A 20613-nucleotide genomic window follows, 5' to 3' on the forward strand; every position below is an offset into this window, starting at 1 on the left:
CCAGGCATGCGCAGACTTTATCGGCGCGGTGGGCGTGACCCACAGACCCCGCCCTGGGACCAGCTCTCCGCCCCCGATCCGCATGCGTACTGGTTCGAGGGCGGGGTCTGCACATTGACATCCGGGAGTCTGGTTGCCTGTGGCTGTTTTGTTTTCTTGCAGAACTGCAGTAAAGAGAGGCCACCGAACGCGCGGCGACTCCCGGCTCCAGACTTGGATGTGAGTATGGACGGGAGGACGGAGCAGCAGGTCGGGTCGGGCTCGAACTCGCGGTGGTGCGGGCCGCGCCCCAGCTCTTGGACGTCGTCGCCGCGGTTGAGCTCGCGACACGCCGGGCCGCTTCCTGTCGCTGGGTCTCGCCCCAGAACTGCAGAGCTGAACATGCAGACCCCACAACAGAGCAGCGCGGCCGGCCCACGCGTAGCCGCGCCCTGTTCCCCTAGAGTCTGCAGGGCGGGTCTGCCTTTGGGATGTCAAGTAATTGTGCAGCGAAAAATGGACTCGGGTGGAGCCGTTGGGGGTGAACTGACAATTAGACATAGTGGATTGCTTTTCTTTCCAAGCATTAGATAAAAAGAGTTTATTTTCAGACTCGAACTCATCACAAAGGTATATCTGTTTTTCCCTTTAGCTTGTTTAGAGGAAGCTAAAATTGAAATCGCACTCCTAAGGGAGTTAGTTATGTGGGATTTGGGGTGTTCATTCACTGTGAGCGAGTTGTGTATAATTCAGGTTTTCTCATTATCCTGTGAAATAGAATCACGTGATGATTCGGGCCGGGTCTACTCAGTTTAGCATGAAGGAGGTTTTTATGTAATTTGTTAAGACAGTTTCACTTGGCTGTGGTAATTTGACAGTACATTATTTTTAGTCTAAATTAATTTCAGATCTGAACTTTTTTTTTTGCGGGGGATGTAGAAACATCATCAGAATCAGAGTTAGAGACATTAAATAAATTGAGTGCCCCTTACACAGAAATAACATCCGAGGGCAGACCTGGGGAAGAAATATTGTAAAAGTGAGGTAGAAATAAAAACCTGCAATTGATAGTTTCCTGTCTTAATCTGGGCATGAAAAACCCACATACATGGTAAAATGTGAAATTTCCTAGGGGAAGTAGTTTTCATCCAAGTACATTGTTAACTTAGGACCAAGTTTATCGAGTTCTTGTTCAGCAAAACCAAATACTAACCTTAGTATGGAACTAAAGCTATAGAAACAGTCCGGGAGGACTAAGTATCATTGTGCTCACTTATCTAAAGGACTCTTAATTTAATAATGGAATTAATGGACTTGGAATAACAGAGTGTGACAAACCTAAGGAGCTCAGTACATTTTTTGGTAATCACTTTCATTCATATTATGTAAATACTTTAAAACCATTCTATTTTGTGTTCTTGGTTTTTGGTTTTGTTAATTTTTTTTTTTGAGACAGACTGGCCTGAAACTCACTGGCTGGCCTTTGCCTGAATGCAATCCTCCTACCAAATGCTAGGATTGCAAGCACAATGGGAGGCTGAGGCAGGAGGATTACCTAGAGTTTGAGAGCAGCCTTAGAAAGATCCTCACACACACACACACACACACACCAAACCTAGGAGCAGGGACAGGCTGGGGACTTAATTTATTTGTAGAGTGCCTCCCCAACGTGTATGAAGCCCCAGGTTTGATCCAAAGTACCGCACTCTCCCCAAAAGCTATATCAGATATTCTGAAGAAATCTATAGAGCCAGAGTAAAAAATAGTTTGTAATGTGTATTAGATTGTAAATGAGTTGTTATTTTCAGGACCACCGCCAGGTTTGAAGCAAGTAAATGGAAGTACTTTATTTTGTTGTGTTGGTTTTGTTTTAGTGACCTGAAAAGATGTCTGGGTTTCTAGAAGGCACCAGGTGTTCGGAATGCATGGACTGGGGGGAGAAGCGGAACACCATTGCCTCAGTCGCTGCTGGCATTCTCGTAAGTATCCTTGAGACTTGGCCCTCCTTATGTTGGTCTGTCTGTATAGACCTGTCGGATTGTGTGCGAGGGCTTTAAAATGTAAACTTAAAAAAATTGATCACCAAATTTCCTTAGTGATGTTTTATTTGTGAGTTTTGTTAGTATTAGTAGCTTTGTTAATAGTTGGCTGAATAAAACATACTTTATGCATTTATTTATTGTATGGGTTATGCCTCCTCTCAGTGAGTACAATAAGTTTAAGAAAGGGTTGAAGAGGGCCAGGTGTGGCACATGCCTGTAATCCCAGCACTCTGGACACAGAAGCAGATGGTTCTCTGTGAGTTTGAGGCCAGTCTGGTCTACAGAGTGAGTTCCAGGACAGTCAGAGCAATTGTGAGACACTGTCTCAAAAAAAGGAAAGAAAGAAAAAAGAAAAAGGGCTAGAGAAACAATCAGGTCTGAACCAGTCAGAAGCGATAACCCCATTTCACAGTTATCCCGAGTTTGCATTCCCCTTAATCTAGTAGGGAAAAGTAGTAGGAAGCTCGAGATTGTGGTTTTTTTTTTTCTTGGACCAGGTCTCAAGTAGCTCATGTTGGTGTCAGACTTTCTAGTCTAGCCAAGAATAACTTTGGGCCCCTCCTCTTCCTAGTTCCCAAGTGCTGGGTTACAGGTCTGTTTCACTTCAACCCCTAAAACATAGTGCTCAGAGGTAATTTGCAAAATAAAATTATTATTTACATAGCAAATTCCTCATCCAGTCTGATACTATGGCTGAAGATCTTACCCGATGCCTGTTCTGAGGAGAAGTACTTTTCCTAGACGCTGAACCCAGAACCTCACAGAGAAGGCAAGTCCTGTGCCTCTGACTATAGCCCCAGCCTGGAAGGTAGGCATTGTAAGTCAGTGACTAGAAACCCAACTTTAAATGTCTGCTCTTTAACTGGTCTCTGATTTTTGGAACTCGCTCTGTAGACCAGGCTGGCCTTAAACTCACTGAGATCCGCCTGCCTCTGCTCTCCAAGTACTGGGATTAAAAATGTGCACTACCACCACCTGGCTGTCATATTTTTAAAAAGAAATCATCATATGGTTTTCCAAAGTCATAACATTTAATACCATTTTAGAAACTTTCATATTTTGGAAGGTTTTAAATTTTAGTCTATGAATAAACTACCTTGAATGAAAGGCTTGGAGAGATGGCTTGAGGGTTAAGAGGACTCATTCCCCTTGCAGAGGACCCAAATTCAGTTCACAGCACCTTCATGGTGGCTTACAACCGTCTGTAATGCAGCTTCATGGACTCTTGATGACCTCTCGTGAACTCCATGGACACTAGGCACATTTGTGGTACATAGATAGACATATATGCAGGCAAAAACATCGGATACGTAACAATTATTTTAAAATATTGAATGCACATATGGATCTGTAATCTGCAAAAGGCAATTTGATGGTTTAAAAATCAGCAGAGGGAGCCGGGCAGTGGTGGCGCATGCCTTTAATCCCAGTACTCGGGAGGCAGAGGCAGGCGGATCTCTGTGAGTTCGAGGCCAGCCTGGTCTACAAGAGCTAGGTCCAGGACAGGCTCTAAAAAAAAGCTGCAGAGAAACCCTGTCTCGAAAAACCAAAAAAAAAAAAAAAAATCAGCAGAGGGTGGCGGTACCCAAGATTCCTCTGGGTTGGCAGGGAGAGTGGGAAAAGAGGCTCCTTTTTCAAACCTTTCTAAGTTATTGGTTAATAGCAATAATTTGGTTACTAGCATCTTATACCTCTGGTACTGAGGATGGAAGCCAGGGCCTCATGCACACCAGACAATGTTCAACTAGCAGGCTACATCCACAGTACACTTAATGCCATTCTGTAGAGTCTTATTCAGTTGTGTTTTTGTTGTTGTGAGTTTGTTTGTTTGTTTGTTTATTTGGTGGTTTTCAAGATGGTTTTTCTGTAGCTTTGGAGCCTGTCCTAGAACTCATTCTGCAGACCATCCTGTCCTCAAACTCAGAGATCCATCTGTTTCTGCCTCCAGAGTGCTGGGGTTAAAGGGTGTGCCACTGTGCATCACCACTGCCAGGCAAATAAATATTTATTTATTTATTATATTTAGTCTTCTGCCTGCGTGTATTCTTGGACGCCAGAAAAGGGTACCAGATTTCATTACAGATGGTTGTGAGTCACCACGTGGTTGCTGGGAATTGAACTCAGTACCTCTGGAAGAGTAGCTAGTGCTCTTACCGCTGAGCCATCTCTCCAGCCTAGGTTTTTTTGTTTTTATGAGATAAGGTTTTTGTGTAGCCTTGGCTGTCCTGGAACTTGCTCTATAGACCAGGCTAGCCTTAAAACTCAGAGATCCACCAAGGCCCAGTGTGTGTGTGTATTTTGTTTTGTTTTTTTACTGTAGAGTTTTATTATTTTTATTTTATATATTTTTTAATAATGACCAGAAAAAATTTACTTGAGGTAATATATAATCTCGTTTTCAAATTGAATTTAAAAATCACATCAGAAACCACATTGTAGTCATCAGAAGGAATAAGAGAATTGCAGGCCTGTTGTTTCAGGACACCAGGATGTAGCCAAGAGTCTTTCAGTGATCACTGTTCTTTCCACAGACCTCCTTGTTTGGGCAGGGAGGGTGTCTCGCTGTGTAGCCCAGGCTGCCTTTGCTCTCAGTCCTCCTGCCTCAGCCTCCCTGGGGCGGTTGTGCGCTACCACACCCCACATCGTAGAACTGCAGCAGGGCATGTCTTCTGTCCGTCGGGATCCAGTGCAGACTCAGTGCGATTGTCCTGAAGCCCTCAGCACTACAGTTTACAGGCGTGGACAGTCTCCCCTGACTTCTCCTTTCCCCCTTCTCTGTGATACATGGTCACTCCCTTCTAGGTCACCAAATCAGGTGCAGGTTTATAAAGACGTGCTAGTGAAAGCAGGGTTAGGGTACCTGATATTTAATTGGCCGGCAAACAGCCTACAGATCGCAAGTGTGAAGCTGCTGGAATGGTTGAGGAACTATGGAAATTCATTTGCAGGGGTTTCTTGGTTCCAGTGCCCTGTAGCAGCCCCTGTGCTGCGCCTGTCGTGACTCGCTGACGTCGCCTTACCCTGTCTGTCTAGTTCTTCACAGGATGGTGGATCATCATAGACGCTGCTGTTATGTATCCCAAGATGGATGATTTCAACCACTCATACCATGCTTGTGGCGTCATAGCAACCATAGCCTTCCTCATGTAAGTGCGGGGTTACCTAGAGCATCACAAACCGAAATGATCCTAGACACAATTTAACATTCCAGTAGGCGGGGCTGGAGAGATCCCTAGCAACCAAATGGCTCACAACCATCTCTAGTGGGATGTGATGCCTTCTGGTATAGGTGTACATGCAGATAGCACTCATGCGTAAAATAAATAAATCTTTAAAAAAAAATTCTAAGGGCTGGAGAGATGACTCAGCGGTTAAGAGCACTGGCTCCTCTTCTACAGGTCCTGAGTTCAATTCCCAGCCACTACATGGTGGCTCACAACCATCTGTAATGGGATCTGGAGTTCTCTTCTGGCCTGCAGGTGTACATGGAGGCAGAACACTGTATACATAATTAAGTAAATAAATCTTTAAAAGAAATAAAATCCTAGTAAGTAAGAAAGATAGCCAGGCACGGTGGCACACTCTTGTAACTTACAGTCCCAGCATTCAGGAAACAGAGAGACAGGAGTATTGCTGAAGATTTCTATAAAGTCTCATACCAACCAAGGCTCTGATCTCAACAAGACAAAGGGTATTGAGGAGTGGCTCGGTATTTCAGATCATGTATTTCTCTGGCAGAAGACTTGGGTTTGATTCCCAACACCCTCATGGTAGCTCATAGCCTCCTGTAACTCCAGTTCCAGGGAATCCAGTGCCCTTTTACGGCCTCTGCAGGTGCTGGTACCAAGCACTCATTCATATATATATGAAGGTAAAACACATCCATAAAACAAATCTAAAACAAAGAAGACAAAAATCCTAGAGCTTGTGTAGGTTGAGACAGGAGGATTGCTGTGAGTTCAATGCTAGCAAGTCACTCTTGTAAGAAGAAGTGACAGTCCCTTTCATCTCTCCACTCCGGTAGTCTCCTGCGTCTACTACTGTTGTAACATAGTTTAAAATTTCCCCTTGGCCTCGGGGGTTTTTCAGCCTCCCACAGGTATTGACTGAGTTTCACAGTGCAACCTCTGCTCTCAGGATGAGAGAAATGCTTGAGTCTAAAACAGGAGCAGTCCATAGGTGAGTGAGGTGGACAGGTTTTTCATGACAAGGTTTCTCTGTAGCTTTGGAGCCTGTCCTGGGACTAGCTCTTAGCTCTCATAGACCAGGCTGGTCTCGCACTCACAGAGATCACCTGCCTCTGCCTCCCGAGTGCTGGGATTAAATGTGTGCTACCACCACCCTGGCAAGTGATAGTGTCTTAAATGACTGCAAGTGCAGATAGGAAAAACAAAACCAACCAGGGTCTGGAGGCTGGAGAAGGGTCGGGACTTGGAGTGGGGAAGGGAGCTGGACAGGGGTCGGAGTTGGAGAGGAAAGAAAGGCTCACTGGAGCTGTGGCTGAGAGTTCACTGGAGCTGTGGCTGAGAGTCTGAAACTTCCCTTTTGCTTTTGGCCTTCTAGCTGTACGATATTAACTCTGTTTCTCTTCCTGTCTCTCTGACTGACCCTCTGTATTTGACAGGTTGTCATGGATTCTCATCTCTTTGTGCCCCATTCCAGATCACCTCAGGGTCCCTCCCATCCTGTTGAATGAATTCCAAGGACTTTTCCTTGTTCCTGTACCTCTATGTTTCCTATATTAAAATGCTTTCTCTCGAGACCCGTTAATTATTTTTGAGACAGGGTCCCACTATGTAACTAGATTGGCAATTCCCACACATCACCCTCCCAGTTGATGGGGTTACATATGTGCACCCCACACAGGCTTTTCCTTGACATGCTGCAGTCCTTTGCTCAGATATCTGCCAACCCTTGGCATCCATTCTTAGGTGAGGAGTCTGGGAGGTTGAGAACGCTCCAGTCCTGCATCAGGACTTCAGCCCGGGATGAGCGGGTGAGGGCCTGCTGTTCTGCTGAACACCCGGGAAAGGGGGTTTTCCTCTGGGCATCGGAGCTCTCAGCAGCTGGAATTCTCACCATAACATTCCCTGCTTATGAGGACAAGTAGTGGCCTGGCCTGCTATAGGCCGGAGGGATTGGCAAATTATGAGCATATCTAGTTTGCAGGTCAAGTTTTACTGGGACACCGCCACACCCTGCTGTTGTTGTCTTTCTATGTGCGTGTGTGTGTGTGTGTGTGTGTGCATGCTTGTGTGTGTGCGCATGCCTGTGTGTGTGTGTGCGCACATCCTTGTGGTGCTTGGGACAACCCAGGGTCTTGAACATGCCAAGCAGGCACTCTGGCATAGCCATGCCCTTATCCTTTCCCCATGTGTGATTATGGGCCCTTGTTTATGACGGTGTGACGGGGGCTTCATCGTTCATAGACCTAAAACATTCTATGATCTTTAAGGAAATTCAGACAAATTCAGGGGAAGTTTGCAGGTGCCGGGAAAGCAGGCTAAATGAGGAGAGGATTCTTATGTCCGTAGACCTTCTGATGACCCTGTTCCCACCCCCTGCTCACTAAACCTTCCATTCCCAGCCCTGCACCGAGGCTTCTCCACGCAGACTGAGTGGGGGAGTTTTTTTTTTTTAGATTTATTTATTTATTATGTGTACAGTATTCTCAGTATTTTGTCTGCATGTATGCCTGCAGGCCAGAAGAGGGCACTCATTACAGATGGTTGTGAGCCACCATGTGGTTGCTGGGAATTGAACTCAGGACCTTTGGAAGAGCAGGCAGTGCTCTTAACCGCTGAGCCATCTCTCCAGCCCATAGGGGAGTTTTTGAGACCAGATTTCTCTGTTTAGCTCTGGCTGTCCTGGAACTCATTCCGTAGACCAGGCTGGCCTCGAACTCACAGAGATCCACCTGCCTCTGCCTCCCTGAGCACTGGGATTAAAGACATGCATGCACCACCACCGCCTGGCTTGACTATACTATATTTTATAATCACTGAGAGAAATAGGAAAATTCTATTTAGTTTTAGTTTAAAATACCAGAAAAATTACTTTGTTTTTTCTTTTTTCTCCTCCAAAATCCATTCAAAATGAGTTCTTGGACATGGTGGTGGACACCTTCTTCTGGCCTTTCCCCAGTCCAGCGGCCTGAGTTCCCATGTTTTACTCCCTCCCCCACTTACATGTGTGAAAGTCTTTTCCTAGCAAATTAAGGGGCCTGTGAGGCCTTAAGGGATGCACAGTGGGATCACCGTGCACAGAGAGCAGACCTGACTGAGGGAGGCACAGGATCACTGTGTACAGAGAGGAGACACAGTGGGACCTCTCAATGCTCACCTGATGGCACAGCCCAGGACACTTGTCTTTGGCAGTCAGCGGGTACACAGCACTCTAGTCTTCCATTCTGTTGCAGATCTTTACATTTCTACTTTGCTTCTTGTGAAGTAGTAGCATCCCTGTGGGGGCTGAGGTGCCATGCACAAGTGTGCACGTGTGACTGTGCAGGGCAGCCTCTGACCAGGTTCTGGCACATTTCCAGCACCTGGTGACAGCAGATCTGCCTTGGATTTATTAGCATTTACCGTCTGTCTGGCTTCAGCTAACTGCCTTTCCAGCATAGTGTCAGACAGCGTCACAGTGAAACCTAGCAGCTTTTTAAGCTTAAAAAATGTTTTATAAACATGAGTTTTTAAGTTTTGTTTATTTTTATGTGTATGCGTGTTTTGCCTGCATGTCACTCTGTGTGCAGTGCCTGCAGATGCCAGAAGAGGGCTATAGTACCAGCGTACCCCTCGAAGTGGAATTAGAAAGCTGTGAGCTACCATGTGTGTCCTGGAACCTAACCCAGGTCTATGCAAGAGCAGCAGGCGCTCGGCCACTAAATAACCCTCCAGCCCCAAGTTAAAACTCTTAATTACAGTTCAGGAGGTTAGGAGTTAAAGATGGCTACTAAGAGCTTACTCTTTTCCTGTCCCTGGAAATGTTCTGTGTGTTTGTGGCAGGTGTGGGTGTGGTCTGTGCTCATGAGGATAGATGCATGAGGACCGCACAGCCAGACATTGAGTGTCTTCCTCTACTCCCGACCTTATTCAGGTGGATGGGGTCCCTCACTGAATGAAAGATCTCCTTTTTGCCTAGGCTGACTGGGCAGGAGACTCCAGCATCAACCTATCTGCCTCCCAGTGCTGGGGTTGAAGGCATTGGCAACTGTGCTTAGCTTTTACTTACGTGAGCGCTAGGGGTTCAAACCCTGTTTCTTGAACTTGCACAAGTGTTCTTACCCTAATGACACATCTTTCCAGCCCCCATCTTTAAAATGTAGGGCATACTAATAAGCAAAAATTGAAGAGAAGAGACCTGTATCCCACCAAACTTTTTTTTTCCTTTTTTGGGATTTTTTTTTTTTTTTTTTTTTTTTTTTTTTGGAGACAGGGTTTCCCTGTGTAGCCCTGGTTGTCTTGGAACTCACTCTGTAGACCAGGCTGGCCTGGGACTCAGAGATTGGCCTGCCTCTGCCTTCTTTTTTTTTCAAGATTTATTTATTAATCATGTTTACAGTATTCTGTCTGCATGTATGCTGCAGGCCAGAAGAGGGCACCAGATCTCATTATAGGTGGTTGTGAGCCACCATGTGGGTTACTGGGAATTGAACTCAGGACCTCTGGAAGAGCAGGCAGTGCTCTTAACCTCTGAGCCATCTCTCCAGCCCTGTAGCTGGAAGTTTTCTGTGTCCTGCCCAGTCGCGCTGGACAGGTTTCTCTCCAGCCCGCCAGTCCCTGCAGCTGCTTATAGAATAATCTTTCAGAGGCTTATAATTGCTTGGTCAATGGCTCGGGCTATTGTTGGCTAGCTCTTACATATAAATGAACCCATTTCTAATCATCAGTATATCACCATGTGACTTTGTGGTGTGACCTGTTTCTAGTCCATCTTGCTGCTCCGGTGCTCACTGGATTCTCCCCCAGCCCCACCTTTCTTCATCTGTATCTCTGCTTAGATTTCCTACCTAGCTATATTCTGTCCTGCCATAGGCCCAAGCAACTTTATTCATCAGCCAATAAAAACATCACATATTCGCAGTGTGCAGAAGGACATCCCACATCACTCAAACTAATATTTTGATGCATATCCTTCTAGACTTTCTCTTTGATTGTCTCTCATTCACACATATTTTACAAGTAGTGTTCAGATCTTTCTGAAAAAGAAAAAGAGATATGCTGGGCTGTAGTGGTGCCTCCCAGTACTCAGGAGACAGAGGCAGGTGGATCTCTCAGTTTAGGGCCAACTGATCTACACAGTTCCAGGACAGCCAGGACTGTTAAATAGAGAAACCCTGTCTTAAAAAAAAAAAAAAAAAAAAAAAAAAAAAACCCAGAAGATAGACCAGGGAGTGGAGTCAAAGATGGCAGGTATCCCCAGGCGCACAAGCAGGGCTGAGGCGGGTGGGACATGGGTCCCCACAGGAGGGCGGTCTATCACAGCACTTGTCCAGACAAGGTGAAGGTCTGTGCAGTGGGAACAGAAATGTGGAAGTCTCGGTAGGGTAGGGAGACTGTTTGTGTTGGAGGTCGAGCACCCAGAGTACAGACTCACTGCAGGGAGCACACTTGATTCCTAGTCTTGGTGTGTTTGAGCAGGGTCCACTCCACCAGGATGGGCTTGAACTCAAGGTAGTTCTCCTGCCTCTGTTTTCCATGCACTGAGACAACTTTGTGAGATTCTTTTGTTGTTGTTTAGTTTGTTAAAAAAAATTATTTGTTTATTTTGTATACAGTGTTCTGTCTGCACGTATACCTGCAGGCCAGAAGAGGGCACAAGATCTCATTATAGATGGTTGTGAGCCACCATGTGGTTGCTGGGAATTGAACTCAGGACCTTTGGAAAATCAGGCAGTGCTTTTAACCTCTGAGCCATCTCTCCAGCCCTTGCTTGGTTTTTTAAGACAGGGTTTCTCTGTGTAGCCCTAGCTGTCCTCAGTCTCAGAGATCTACCTGCCTCTGCCTTCTTGGTGCTGGGATTAAAAGTGTGCATTGCACCACTACCGCCCAGCCAATTTTTTGGGAATGTTGTACTCAATTTTTGTTTGTTTGTTTGTTTGTTTGTTTTTCGAGACAGGGTTTTTCTAGATTTGGAGTCTGTCCTAGAACTAGCTCTTATAGACCAGGTTGGCCTTGAATTTAGAGAGATCCACCTGCCTCTGCCTCTCGAGTGCTGGGATTAAAGGTGTGTGCCCAGCTGTACTCAATTTTTTTAAAGATTTATTTATTAGGTATACAGTGTTCTGCCTGCATATATGTCTGCACTCCAGAAGAGGGCACCAAATCTCATTATAGATGGTTCAGAGCCCACCATGTCGTTGCTGGGAATTGAACTTAGGACCTCTGGAAAAGCAGCCAGTGCCCTTAACATATGAGTCATCTCTCCAGCCCTACTTAATTATTTTTAAGGTTAATTTTTAAAAATCTTGTATATGAATGCCAGGCAGTAGTGGTGCAAACTTTTAATTCCAGCACCTGGGAGGCAGAGGTAGACAGAGCTCTGTGAGTTTGAGGCCAGCCTGGTTTAACAAAGTGAGTTCCAGGACAACCAGGGCTGTTACACAGAGAAACCCTGTCTTGAAAAACAAACAAAACAAAACAAAATAAATTATGTATGTGGTTACATGCCCTTGGGGGTCAGAGGCTTTGGATCCCCCAAGAGCTCCAATTATAGATGGTTGGTGAGCGAGGATCTGAACTCAGGTCCTCTGCTTGTGCAGTGAGTACTCTTAACTGCTAAGCCATCGGTTCTTCACGAGCATTCGATCACCCGAAAGATTTGTTAGAACCTAGGTTTTGTGACTCCACGCCATAGATTCTGCTTCAATAAGTTTAGGGTGAGACCGGAAGCTTTCAAGCAACACCATTCCTCCAGTCTAGACCATAACTATGGCTGCAGGACGTGTCTCACTTGAAGGGACTCCCTTAGGTGACTTAAGTGACATGGACTCGTGACTCAAGACTTAGGAGGCCTCACCTTGAGCTTCGGCAGCCCTAGCTTATTGCAATTAATAATGTGATGTTATAGATGGCTTCTCCTCCCACAGGATTAACGCAGTATCGAATGGACAAGTGAGAGGTGACAGCTACAGCGAAGGCTGCCTGGGCCAGACAGGTAAGTGGGTACCGGCATCTTACTGCAAATCTTTCTTCCTCAAAGCGAGACAGCTACACGAAAGGGTGCTTGTCGGGCTGCTTGGGTCCTGGCCTAGGATGGGGAGGTGTCCCCAGGCCGCAGCAGAGAACAAGGGGCTGGCGCTGTTTGCCACATAGAATCTGCAGCACATTAAACTACCTGTATGTGGTTATATTAGCACATTTTGTTTGTCTTTCTAGACAGGGTCTCATTCTGTAGTCGTGGCTGACCTGGATCTAGAGGTGTGCATCACTCTACCTGGCTTGCATTAGCCTTTTGAAATAGTTTATAACCTTAGACCATTTTTTTTTAAGTGTGTGCAGAGGCTTTGCCTACATGTTTGTCTGTGCACCGCATGTGTGCCTGACAACTGCAGAGGCCAGGAGAGAGCCTTAGATCTCCATGTGCATGCTGGGAACCAAGCCTAGGTCCTCCAGAAGAGCAGCAGTGTTCCTACCTGCTGAGCCTTCTCTGAGCCCTGCATTAGCTATATAAGAAGGTTCAGGGAATGCCATTCGGGTCTTCAGACCTGCATAACAAGCACATTACCCACTGAACCATCTCACTGGCCCCTCAGGTAGCCTAGGCTAGCTTCAAACTCCCCATTGTAGCCAAGGATGACCTTGAAGTTCTGATCCTCCTGCCTCAGCCCGCCAAGTGTGTGGGTCACAGGTGTATGCCACCTTTTTTTAAAAAAAGTTAATAATTTATTTATTTTTTATGTGCATTGGTGTTTTACCTGCATGTATGTCTGTATAAGGGTGTTGATCGGGGCTGGAGAGATGGCTCAGAGGTTAAGAGCATTACCTGCTCTTCCAAAGGTCCTGAGTTCAATTCCCAGCAACCACATGGTGGCTTACAACCATCTGTAATGGGGTCTGGTGCCCTCTTCTGGCCTGCAGTCATACACACAGAGAGAATATTGTATACATAATGAATAAATATTTTTAAAAAAAACATGTTAAAAAAAAACAAAAAAAAAAAAAAAGGGGTGTCGATCCCCTAGAACTGGAGTTACAGACAGTTGTGAGCTGCCATGTGGGTGCTGGGAATTGAACTCAGGTTCTCTATTTTTTGTTTGGTTTTTTACAACAGGGTTTCTCTGTGTAGCTTTGGAGCCTATCCTGGAACTTGCTCTCTAGACCAGGCTTACCTTGAACTCACAGGGATCCACTGCCTCTGCCTCCTGAGTGCTGGGGCTAAAGGCGTGTGCCACCACCGCCAGGTGTGTATTTGTGTGTTTCTCTTGTGTGTATGTATTTACATCATGTGTGTGGATTATGTGTGCTGTATGTGTTTTCTTGTTTGTTTGGTTTGTGAGACAGAGTCTCTGTAGTACTTGCTGGCCTGTACCTCACTGTGTAGCTCAGGCTGGCATTCCTTCTATCTCAGCTACCCATACATGGGAGAGGAATGAGGGTGGGGTGCACATGCCATGGTGTGTGTATGGAGGTCAGAGGACAGCTTATTGGAGTCAGTTATCTCATGTTACCATTTGGATCCCTGGGAGCCAACTGTGGCATCAGCTTAGCAGCAAGTTCCTTTACCTGCGGTCCCCTTCTCAGCCCTTTTGTTGCTTTTATGGCACGGTCTCATCTAGCCCTGATCTTCAGACCCTCTTGCCTCTAACTGTTGGGATTGCAGGCATGCACACACAGGGTCTTACGTAGCACAGGCTAGCCTTGAGCTTCAGACCCTCTTGCCTCTAATTGCTGGAATCGCAGGCATGCAAACACATTCATCGTGGCCTTTGGTTGTCCTCAGAGCAGCCATGCTAACGTGTTGTCTTCGCAGGTGCTCGCATCTGGCTCTTCATAGGTTTCATGCTGGCCTTCGGTTCCCTGATTGCGTCCATGTGGATTCTCTTTGGAGGTTATGTTGCCAAGGGTAAGAAAATGCTATGTTTTAATCTCATGCTGGCTCCATTAATCGTCAAACTGTCTAGTTTAGGATAAACTTTTTTAAACAATGTTTTTTATGTAGATGAACCAACTATTGTAATTTATTTTTCCTGGAGATGTCTCTCTTCCCATCAATAGATAGATAGCTTTGCATGTTTTTTTTTTTCTTCCAACATGGTACTTGGAAGGACTGGGATACAACTCCACGCCCTGCTCTCCACTCTAGAGTAGAATCTTAAGTCCTGTGACCCGAGAGGAGCAGCTTTAAAAAAGAGGGTCTGTCTTGGCTCGGTTCAGGAGCATCTGGTTCTACGGCCCTGGTGTTGATGCAGTAGGAGCGAATGGTTTAGTGTATCAGAGATGCTCACGGAACGGCAGCCAGGAAACACAGAGGGCCAGCAGGAATAGCCAGGGCCAAGACAGGTCTTCTAAAGCTTGTTGACCCGCTCTTCCAGGGAGGGCCTGCCCGCCCAGCCCCACCCCTGCACGCCCCACCTCCTCCAGGGAGGGCCTGCCTGCCCAGCCCCACCCCTGCACGCCCCACCTCCTCCAGGGAGGGCCTGCCCGCCCAGCCCTACCCCCGCACGCCCCACCTCCTCCAGGGAGGGCAAACCTGCCCAGCCCCACCCCTGCACACTCCACCTCCTCCATAGGCCGGCCTATCCAGGCCTACCACTCCCACTGGTCCCAGAATTTGAATCCATGATTGAATTTGTTCATTGATTGGGTCAGCGCACTCGTGATGTGTCATTGGGTGTGCATGGTCACCCTACATCAAGCTGTCAGTGACAAGTATCACTTCATCTCTGCAGAGCTCTAACATCCCATTAAAGTGCTCATGGAGCTCCCAGCCTTTGGAGGCAAGCACTCTCCCGTTGAGCAAATTTATGGCCTTCAGGTTTCTTGGTTTTGTTTGTTTTTGTTTATTTTAGTTAAATAGACTCTTGATGTGTAGCCCTGGCCTTAGATTTCCATCTATCCTCCTGCCTCACTCAGACTCCCAAATTCTGGAATTATAGATGTTCACCATCACACCCAGGGTAAGTTCCAGGGTGGCCTGAAATTAGCGATTCCTTCTCCACCTCCTCAAGGCTGAGGTTACATGTGTTTGCCACATTTAATCGACATTTATTTGGTTATGCCTCCTTGGTGATGCGATGTTACATAGGAAAAGTGATTAACAGTCGCATGCGCCGTTAAGGCATGGAAAAGGCCTTGGGTTCCTGGCTGACATTCCACTTGAGGGACCTAGAAAATAGGAAACATCTTTAGTAATCCAGATAAATAGACCAGACCTAGCTGAGTGGAAACAGACTGCCTGGCCGAGCTTGCACAGGCCTCGCCTGATCTGGCTGGTTGGTTTTATTAGTGTTGTTGTTAGGAGACCCAGGCTGGCCTCACAGAGATTTGCCTGCCCCTGCCTCCCAAGACATTTGCCACTATACCTGGAGGTGGTAATGTTTTTTTGTTTTGTTGTTTCTTTGTTTTTTTTTGTTTTTTCGAGACAGGGTTTCGCTTTAGCTTTGGAGCCTTTTTCTGGAATTAGCTCTTGTGTCAGGGGCCAGCCTCAACAAAAATACCTTTCTTCTAGAGTGGAGGCGTGGGAACTTAGAAATATAGTAAAGAACACAAAGACCTGAATGAAAATAATAAAATGCAGAAACATATAGGATAGTATCAGGAGGGAATTCCAGTGAGTACTGAAAATTTGCTCGTTTGTAATTTCCAACTGGTTAAAATCCCTGACCCCAAAACATAGGAGTAAAACAAAAGACTGCATTAACATACAAATTGAAAGCCACGGGCTATCTTCGTTGCTCACGCCCTAGACCAAACACTGTAGGCAAACCACTCCCTGGGTGGAATCCCAAGTTATTATTTCCAGAAAGGGAACTGGAACTTAGTTGGATCCTTAGACTTTTGTTTTAGGGAACCAATTACTTTACTTCCCTATTTCGGGGGTGGGGAGCTGGCAACTAGCCACAGCTGTTGACAATAGCCTTGAGAAAGCAGAACTCTGATTTACAACTAGGTGGGACCTTTGAGTTAGAAGCACAATAACTTTGAATGAACTAAAAACAAGTCCCAAACTCTCTGACCTTTGTCCTCTTTGGGCCTCCACACTCTTGTAGACCAGGCTGGCCTCGAACTCACAGAGATCCCACAGCCTCTGCCTCCCGAGTGCTGGGATTAAGGGCACACTGCCCGGCTATAATGTTTGTTAACAGGGAGTAGCAGAGAACTAGACAAAACTTGAGGCTGTTTTGGGATGGAAAGAGCTGACAGTGGTCTGTGCCTCTGGGCTCGGACAGCCTGGGGGTAAGGTTGCTGAGACCTGGCTCTGGGTCCCCACAGGGCCTTGCAGTGTCTCCCCTTAGCTGAGGTTACGCTGTCTTTTCAGTGGTATAGGTCTGTCACTGCTGCCCCCAGCCAGGGCCTGTCATAAAGGGTGCCTTTCTCTCACGCCGAGCATCCAGTCTGGGATGCAGTATCCTGACCCTACCCACCTCACAGCCACCTCTTGGCATCTCCATGACTGTCACCACAGTCTCTTCCTGCTTTCCTGAAAGGACTTCCTATCTGGTTTCCTGCCTCTCCCTTTCCCTGCAGAGGGATCCTGTTAGGATCCAGTGGCCCAAGTCACATCCCCCCCCCCCCCCCCCCCCCCCCCCCCCGCATGATTGCCTGGCCTCTCACCTTGTCCTCACTTCTCCTACCCAGCAGCCTCAGGGCCTTTGTCCTCTGCTGTTCTACTCCTCCCCTGTGTTCACTCTGGTGTCTGCTCTTCCTGGGATCTTCCTGGCCTCCAGGTGTAAAGTCTCCACACGTCCCACTCCCTCTCCTGGGTTGCTTCTGTCTTCTGGTTGTTCCAAGGGAAGGTGGTGCAGCTCCCTGAGGGCCAGACAATTGTCAGTTCTGTTCTACAGGATCCTCATGGTGTCCTTGTGTATAATGTGCCCTCAGGATGTAGTATTACCTGAACAGAGGGAGCTGTCATTTACTGAGCCAATGCTGCCTGTTACGTATTGTGTCATTTAGTTTACCATCACCGCTGCGGGAGCCATCAGTTATGGTAGGCGAGAAAGCTGGTGTTTGCTAGTCTAACTGGACTAATTGTTCAGAGATTGTTTTTAGTTTTTCAAGACAGGGTTTCACTGTGTAGCATCCTGGCTGTCCTGGAACTCACTCTGTAGACCAGGCTGGTCTCGAATTCACAAAGATCTGCCTGCCTCTACCTCCCGAATGCTAGGATTAAAGGCATGCACCACCACTACTTGGCTCTGTTCAGAGATTGTAAACCTCTAAATATTACAATTGTTTTTACAGAAAAGTCCGTAGTATATCCTGGAATTGCTGTATTTTTCCAGAATGCCTTCATTTTTTTTGGGTAAGTCCTGGTTTTCAGTCTTTTGTGTGTGTGTGTGTGTGTGTGTGTGCGCGCGCGCGCGCGCGCGCTTTAAAGGAAGAAATTCCTCTCTGTAACCTAGACTGAACACAGCTTCATAAGTAGCTGGAACTACAAGTGTGTACCACTAGGCAGGATTTTTCCCTGCTTCATGCATGCCAGGCATTAACACTACCGTGGACCTCCATCCCTCGGCCTTCACCCCTTGGCTTCTTGGCATTCGAATTCTGAGGTGCCATTTCTTCACCAAAAAGTATCTTGTTCATTATCCCACTAGCTCTTATTTCTGCCACCGCGTCCTAGTTAGGTTTGCCATTGCTGTGATGAAAACACCAGAACCAAAAACAACCTGGGGAGAAAAGGTTTATTTGACTCACACTTCCACATCACTGTCCTTGAAGGGAGTCAGGACAGGAACTCAAACAGGGCAGGAAGCTGGGCTGGGGGCAGGGGCTGATGCAGAGGCCACGGATGAGTGATGCTTGCTGACTTGTTCCTCATGGCTTGCTCAGCCTGCTTTCTTATAGAGCTCAGAACTGCCAGGCCACGGTAGTACACGCCCGCCTTTAATCCCAGCACTCGGGAGGCAGAGGCAGTTGGATCTTTGTGAGTTCGAGGCCAGCCTGTCTACAGAGCGAGTTCCAGGACAAGTAGGGTTTTTCCCTCCAGCCCAGGGATGGCACCACTCACAATGGACTAGATCTTCTCCCATCCATCTCTAATTAAGAAAATGCCCTACAGGTTTGCCTAACAACCCAGGTTTTTTGTTTTGTTTTGTTTTGTTTTAAGACATGGTTTCTCTGTGTAACAGCACTAGGTGTCCTGGAACTAGTCCTTGTAGAACAGGCTGGCCTTGAACTCACAGAGACCCACCTGCCTCTGCCTCCCAGTGCTGGGATTAAAGGCCTGTGCCACCATAGCCCAGTTAACAACCCAGTCTTATGGAGGCATTTTTGTATTATTTTGTTTTCCAAGACAGGTTTCTCTGTAAAGCTTTGGAGCCTGTCCTAAAAGTTGGTCTGTAGACTAAACTGGCCTCGAACTCAAAGAGATCCACCTGCCTCTGCCTCCCGAGTGCTGAAATTAAAGGCATGTGTCACCACTGCCCAGCATGAAGGCGTTTTTTAAAACTCAGATTCCCTCCTCTCTGATGACTTTATTTAGCGGTGTCAAGTTAACATAAGAGTAGCAACATACTGCCGCTCATTTGAACTCCTGTTTATCGGTCAGAGCCCGTTTCAAATGTGGCCATCCTTTGGATCCTCTTTTTTTAATTTAGTTACTTCTTATTGTGTGTGCATGTGTGCACATGCTATCACACACATGGAAGTCAGAGGACACCTTCACGATTGTTTCGCCGCTCTTTTCAGCTTTCCGTAGGTTCCGGGCTCTCAGGTCGCCAGGCTCTCACACACACTTGACCTTAGGTTCCGGGCTCTCGGGTCGCCAGGCTCTCGCACACATTTGACCTTAAGTTCCGGGCACTCGGGTCGCCAGGCTCTCGCACACACTTGACCTTAGGTTCCAGGCACTCGGGTCGCCAGGCTCTCGCACACACTTGACCTTAGGTTCCGGGCACTCGGGTCGCCAGGCTCTCGCACACACTTGACCTTAGGTTCCGGGCACTCGGGTCGCCAGGCTCTCGCACACACTTGACCTTAGGTTCTGGGCTCTCGGGTAGCCAGGCTCTCGCACACACTTGACCTTAGGTTCCGGGCACTCGGGTCGCCAGGCTCTCGCACACACTTGACCTTAGGTTCCGGACTCTCGGGTCGCCAGGCTCTCGCACACACTTGACCTTAGGTTCCGGGCACTCGGGTCGCCAGGCTCTCGCACACACTTGACCTTAGGTTCCGGACTCTTGGGTCGCCAGGCTCTCACACACATTTTACCCATGGAGCCATTGCCCTGCTTTTGTCTGAACCATTTTCAAACAAATTCAGAAACTGAGAGCAAGGCATGGTGATTTGTGCTTACAATCTTAGCATTGAAAGGCAGAGGCAGGAGGTTTTCCATAAGTTCAAGGATAGCCTGGTTTATATATAGGTTCCTTGCCAGCCAAGACTACACCGCGAGACCCTCATCTCACAAAAACAAAAAATTGAATTTGTTCAAGGAGAATGAGTTACATGTTTCAGGCTTCCTTGGGGTTTGGTATTGTGCCTGCCACCCACTCAAGTACATGCCATGTGTTATCAGATCTGAGAGGCTGAGGACAAGGGCTGTATGTATGTCTTATCTGTATGGGCCTAGCACACCAAGACAGCCCATGAAGGTGTATGGGTAGGGCTGGAAATCAGCGCTAGCACACTCACCCCAGGCCTTGGGTTCCATCCCTCGCTCACACCCCAAAAAGTCTTGTTGGATCAAGTAGTTAATGATCACTACCAAACACTGGCTGGCTTTTCAGAAGCCTCAGCAGTAAGAGCTCAGGTCTGGGGACAATAACAGCAAGTAGCAGTGTAGCATTATAAAGAAATCATGTCTCTAAGACGGTGTGTGTGCATTTTGGATGATTCGTCTGTCATATGCTTCCTATCTTTCTAGAAGTTTCCCAACCCAGACAGTCATGTTGTCCTTCTTGCTCTGTCCACAGAGGGCTGGTTTTTAAGTTCGGGCGCACGGAGGACTTGTGGCAGTGAAGACACCTGCCTCTGCAGCACGGCCACCCTGCCTGGGATTGTTTTCTCCTCACCGCTCAGTCTTTTGTAACGCTGTTTTCTAAACTTATTTCTGAGTACAATCTCAGCTTAAAATTGTATAATGCTAGAATCATGAGAGCTCGTATGTACTATGCAGCAGTCTGGTGTGCCGGGACCCGGTCCGCTTTTGCAATGGGAAAGGAAACTATTGACGTGAGTAACTTTGTCAGCTTCTATCATGGTCTAAAGAGCCAATTATGGAGAAGTGGTAGAGTCCTTGGGGTGAGGATTCGCTCTGGGATCCAAAGTGTCTGTTTACTGAGCACGCCCTCTTCTGTGTCCGATGTGGAATAATGTATAAACGTTTTCTTGTTATTAAAAACTATTCAGTGGTCAGAGTTTTTCTCTTTGTACCATGGATATGGTTTGTGTAGTTCCACCAGGATATCCTGCAGCTTCCTTAT

The 20613-nt window shown here is 47.0% G+C and overlaps 1 protein-coding gene across 1 annotated transcript; it reads left to right on the forward strand.

The window, feature by feature from the left end:
* The first annotated feature begins 94 nt into the window (after positions 1-94).
* Tmem50a (transmembrane protein 50A) lies at positions 95-20534 on the forward strand. Its single transcript, XM_038333333.2, has 7 exons — positions 95-219; positions 1854-1958; positions 5055-5167; positions 12112-12179; positions 13995-14087; positions 17429-17489; positions 20104-20534. Exons 2-7 carry the CDS (start codon positions 1866-1868, stop codon positions 20147-20149), a joined length of 474 nt encoding a protein of 157 aa, XP_038189261.1. The 5' UTR covers positions 95-219; positions 1854-1865; the 3' UTR covers positions 20150-20534.
* The last annotated feature ends 79 nt before the right edge of the window (positions 20535-20613 follow it).

Source organism: Arvicola amphibius, chromosome 6 (genome assembly GCF_903992535.2).
Source record: "Arvicola amphibius chromosome 6, mArvAmp1.2, whole genome shotgun sequence".
NCBI lineage: Eukaryota > Metazoa > Chordata > Mammalia > Rodentia > Cricetidae > Arvicola > Arvicola amphibius.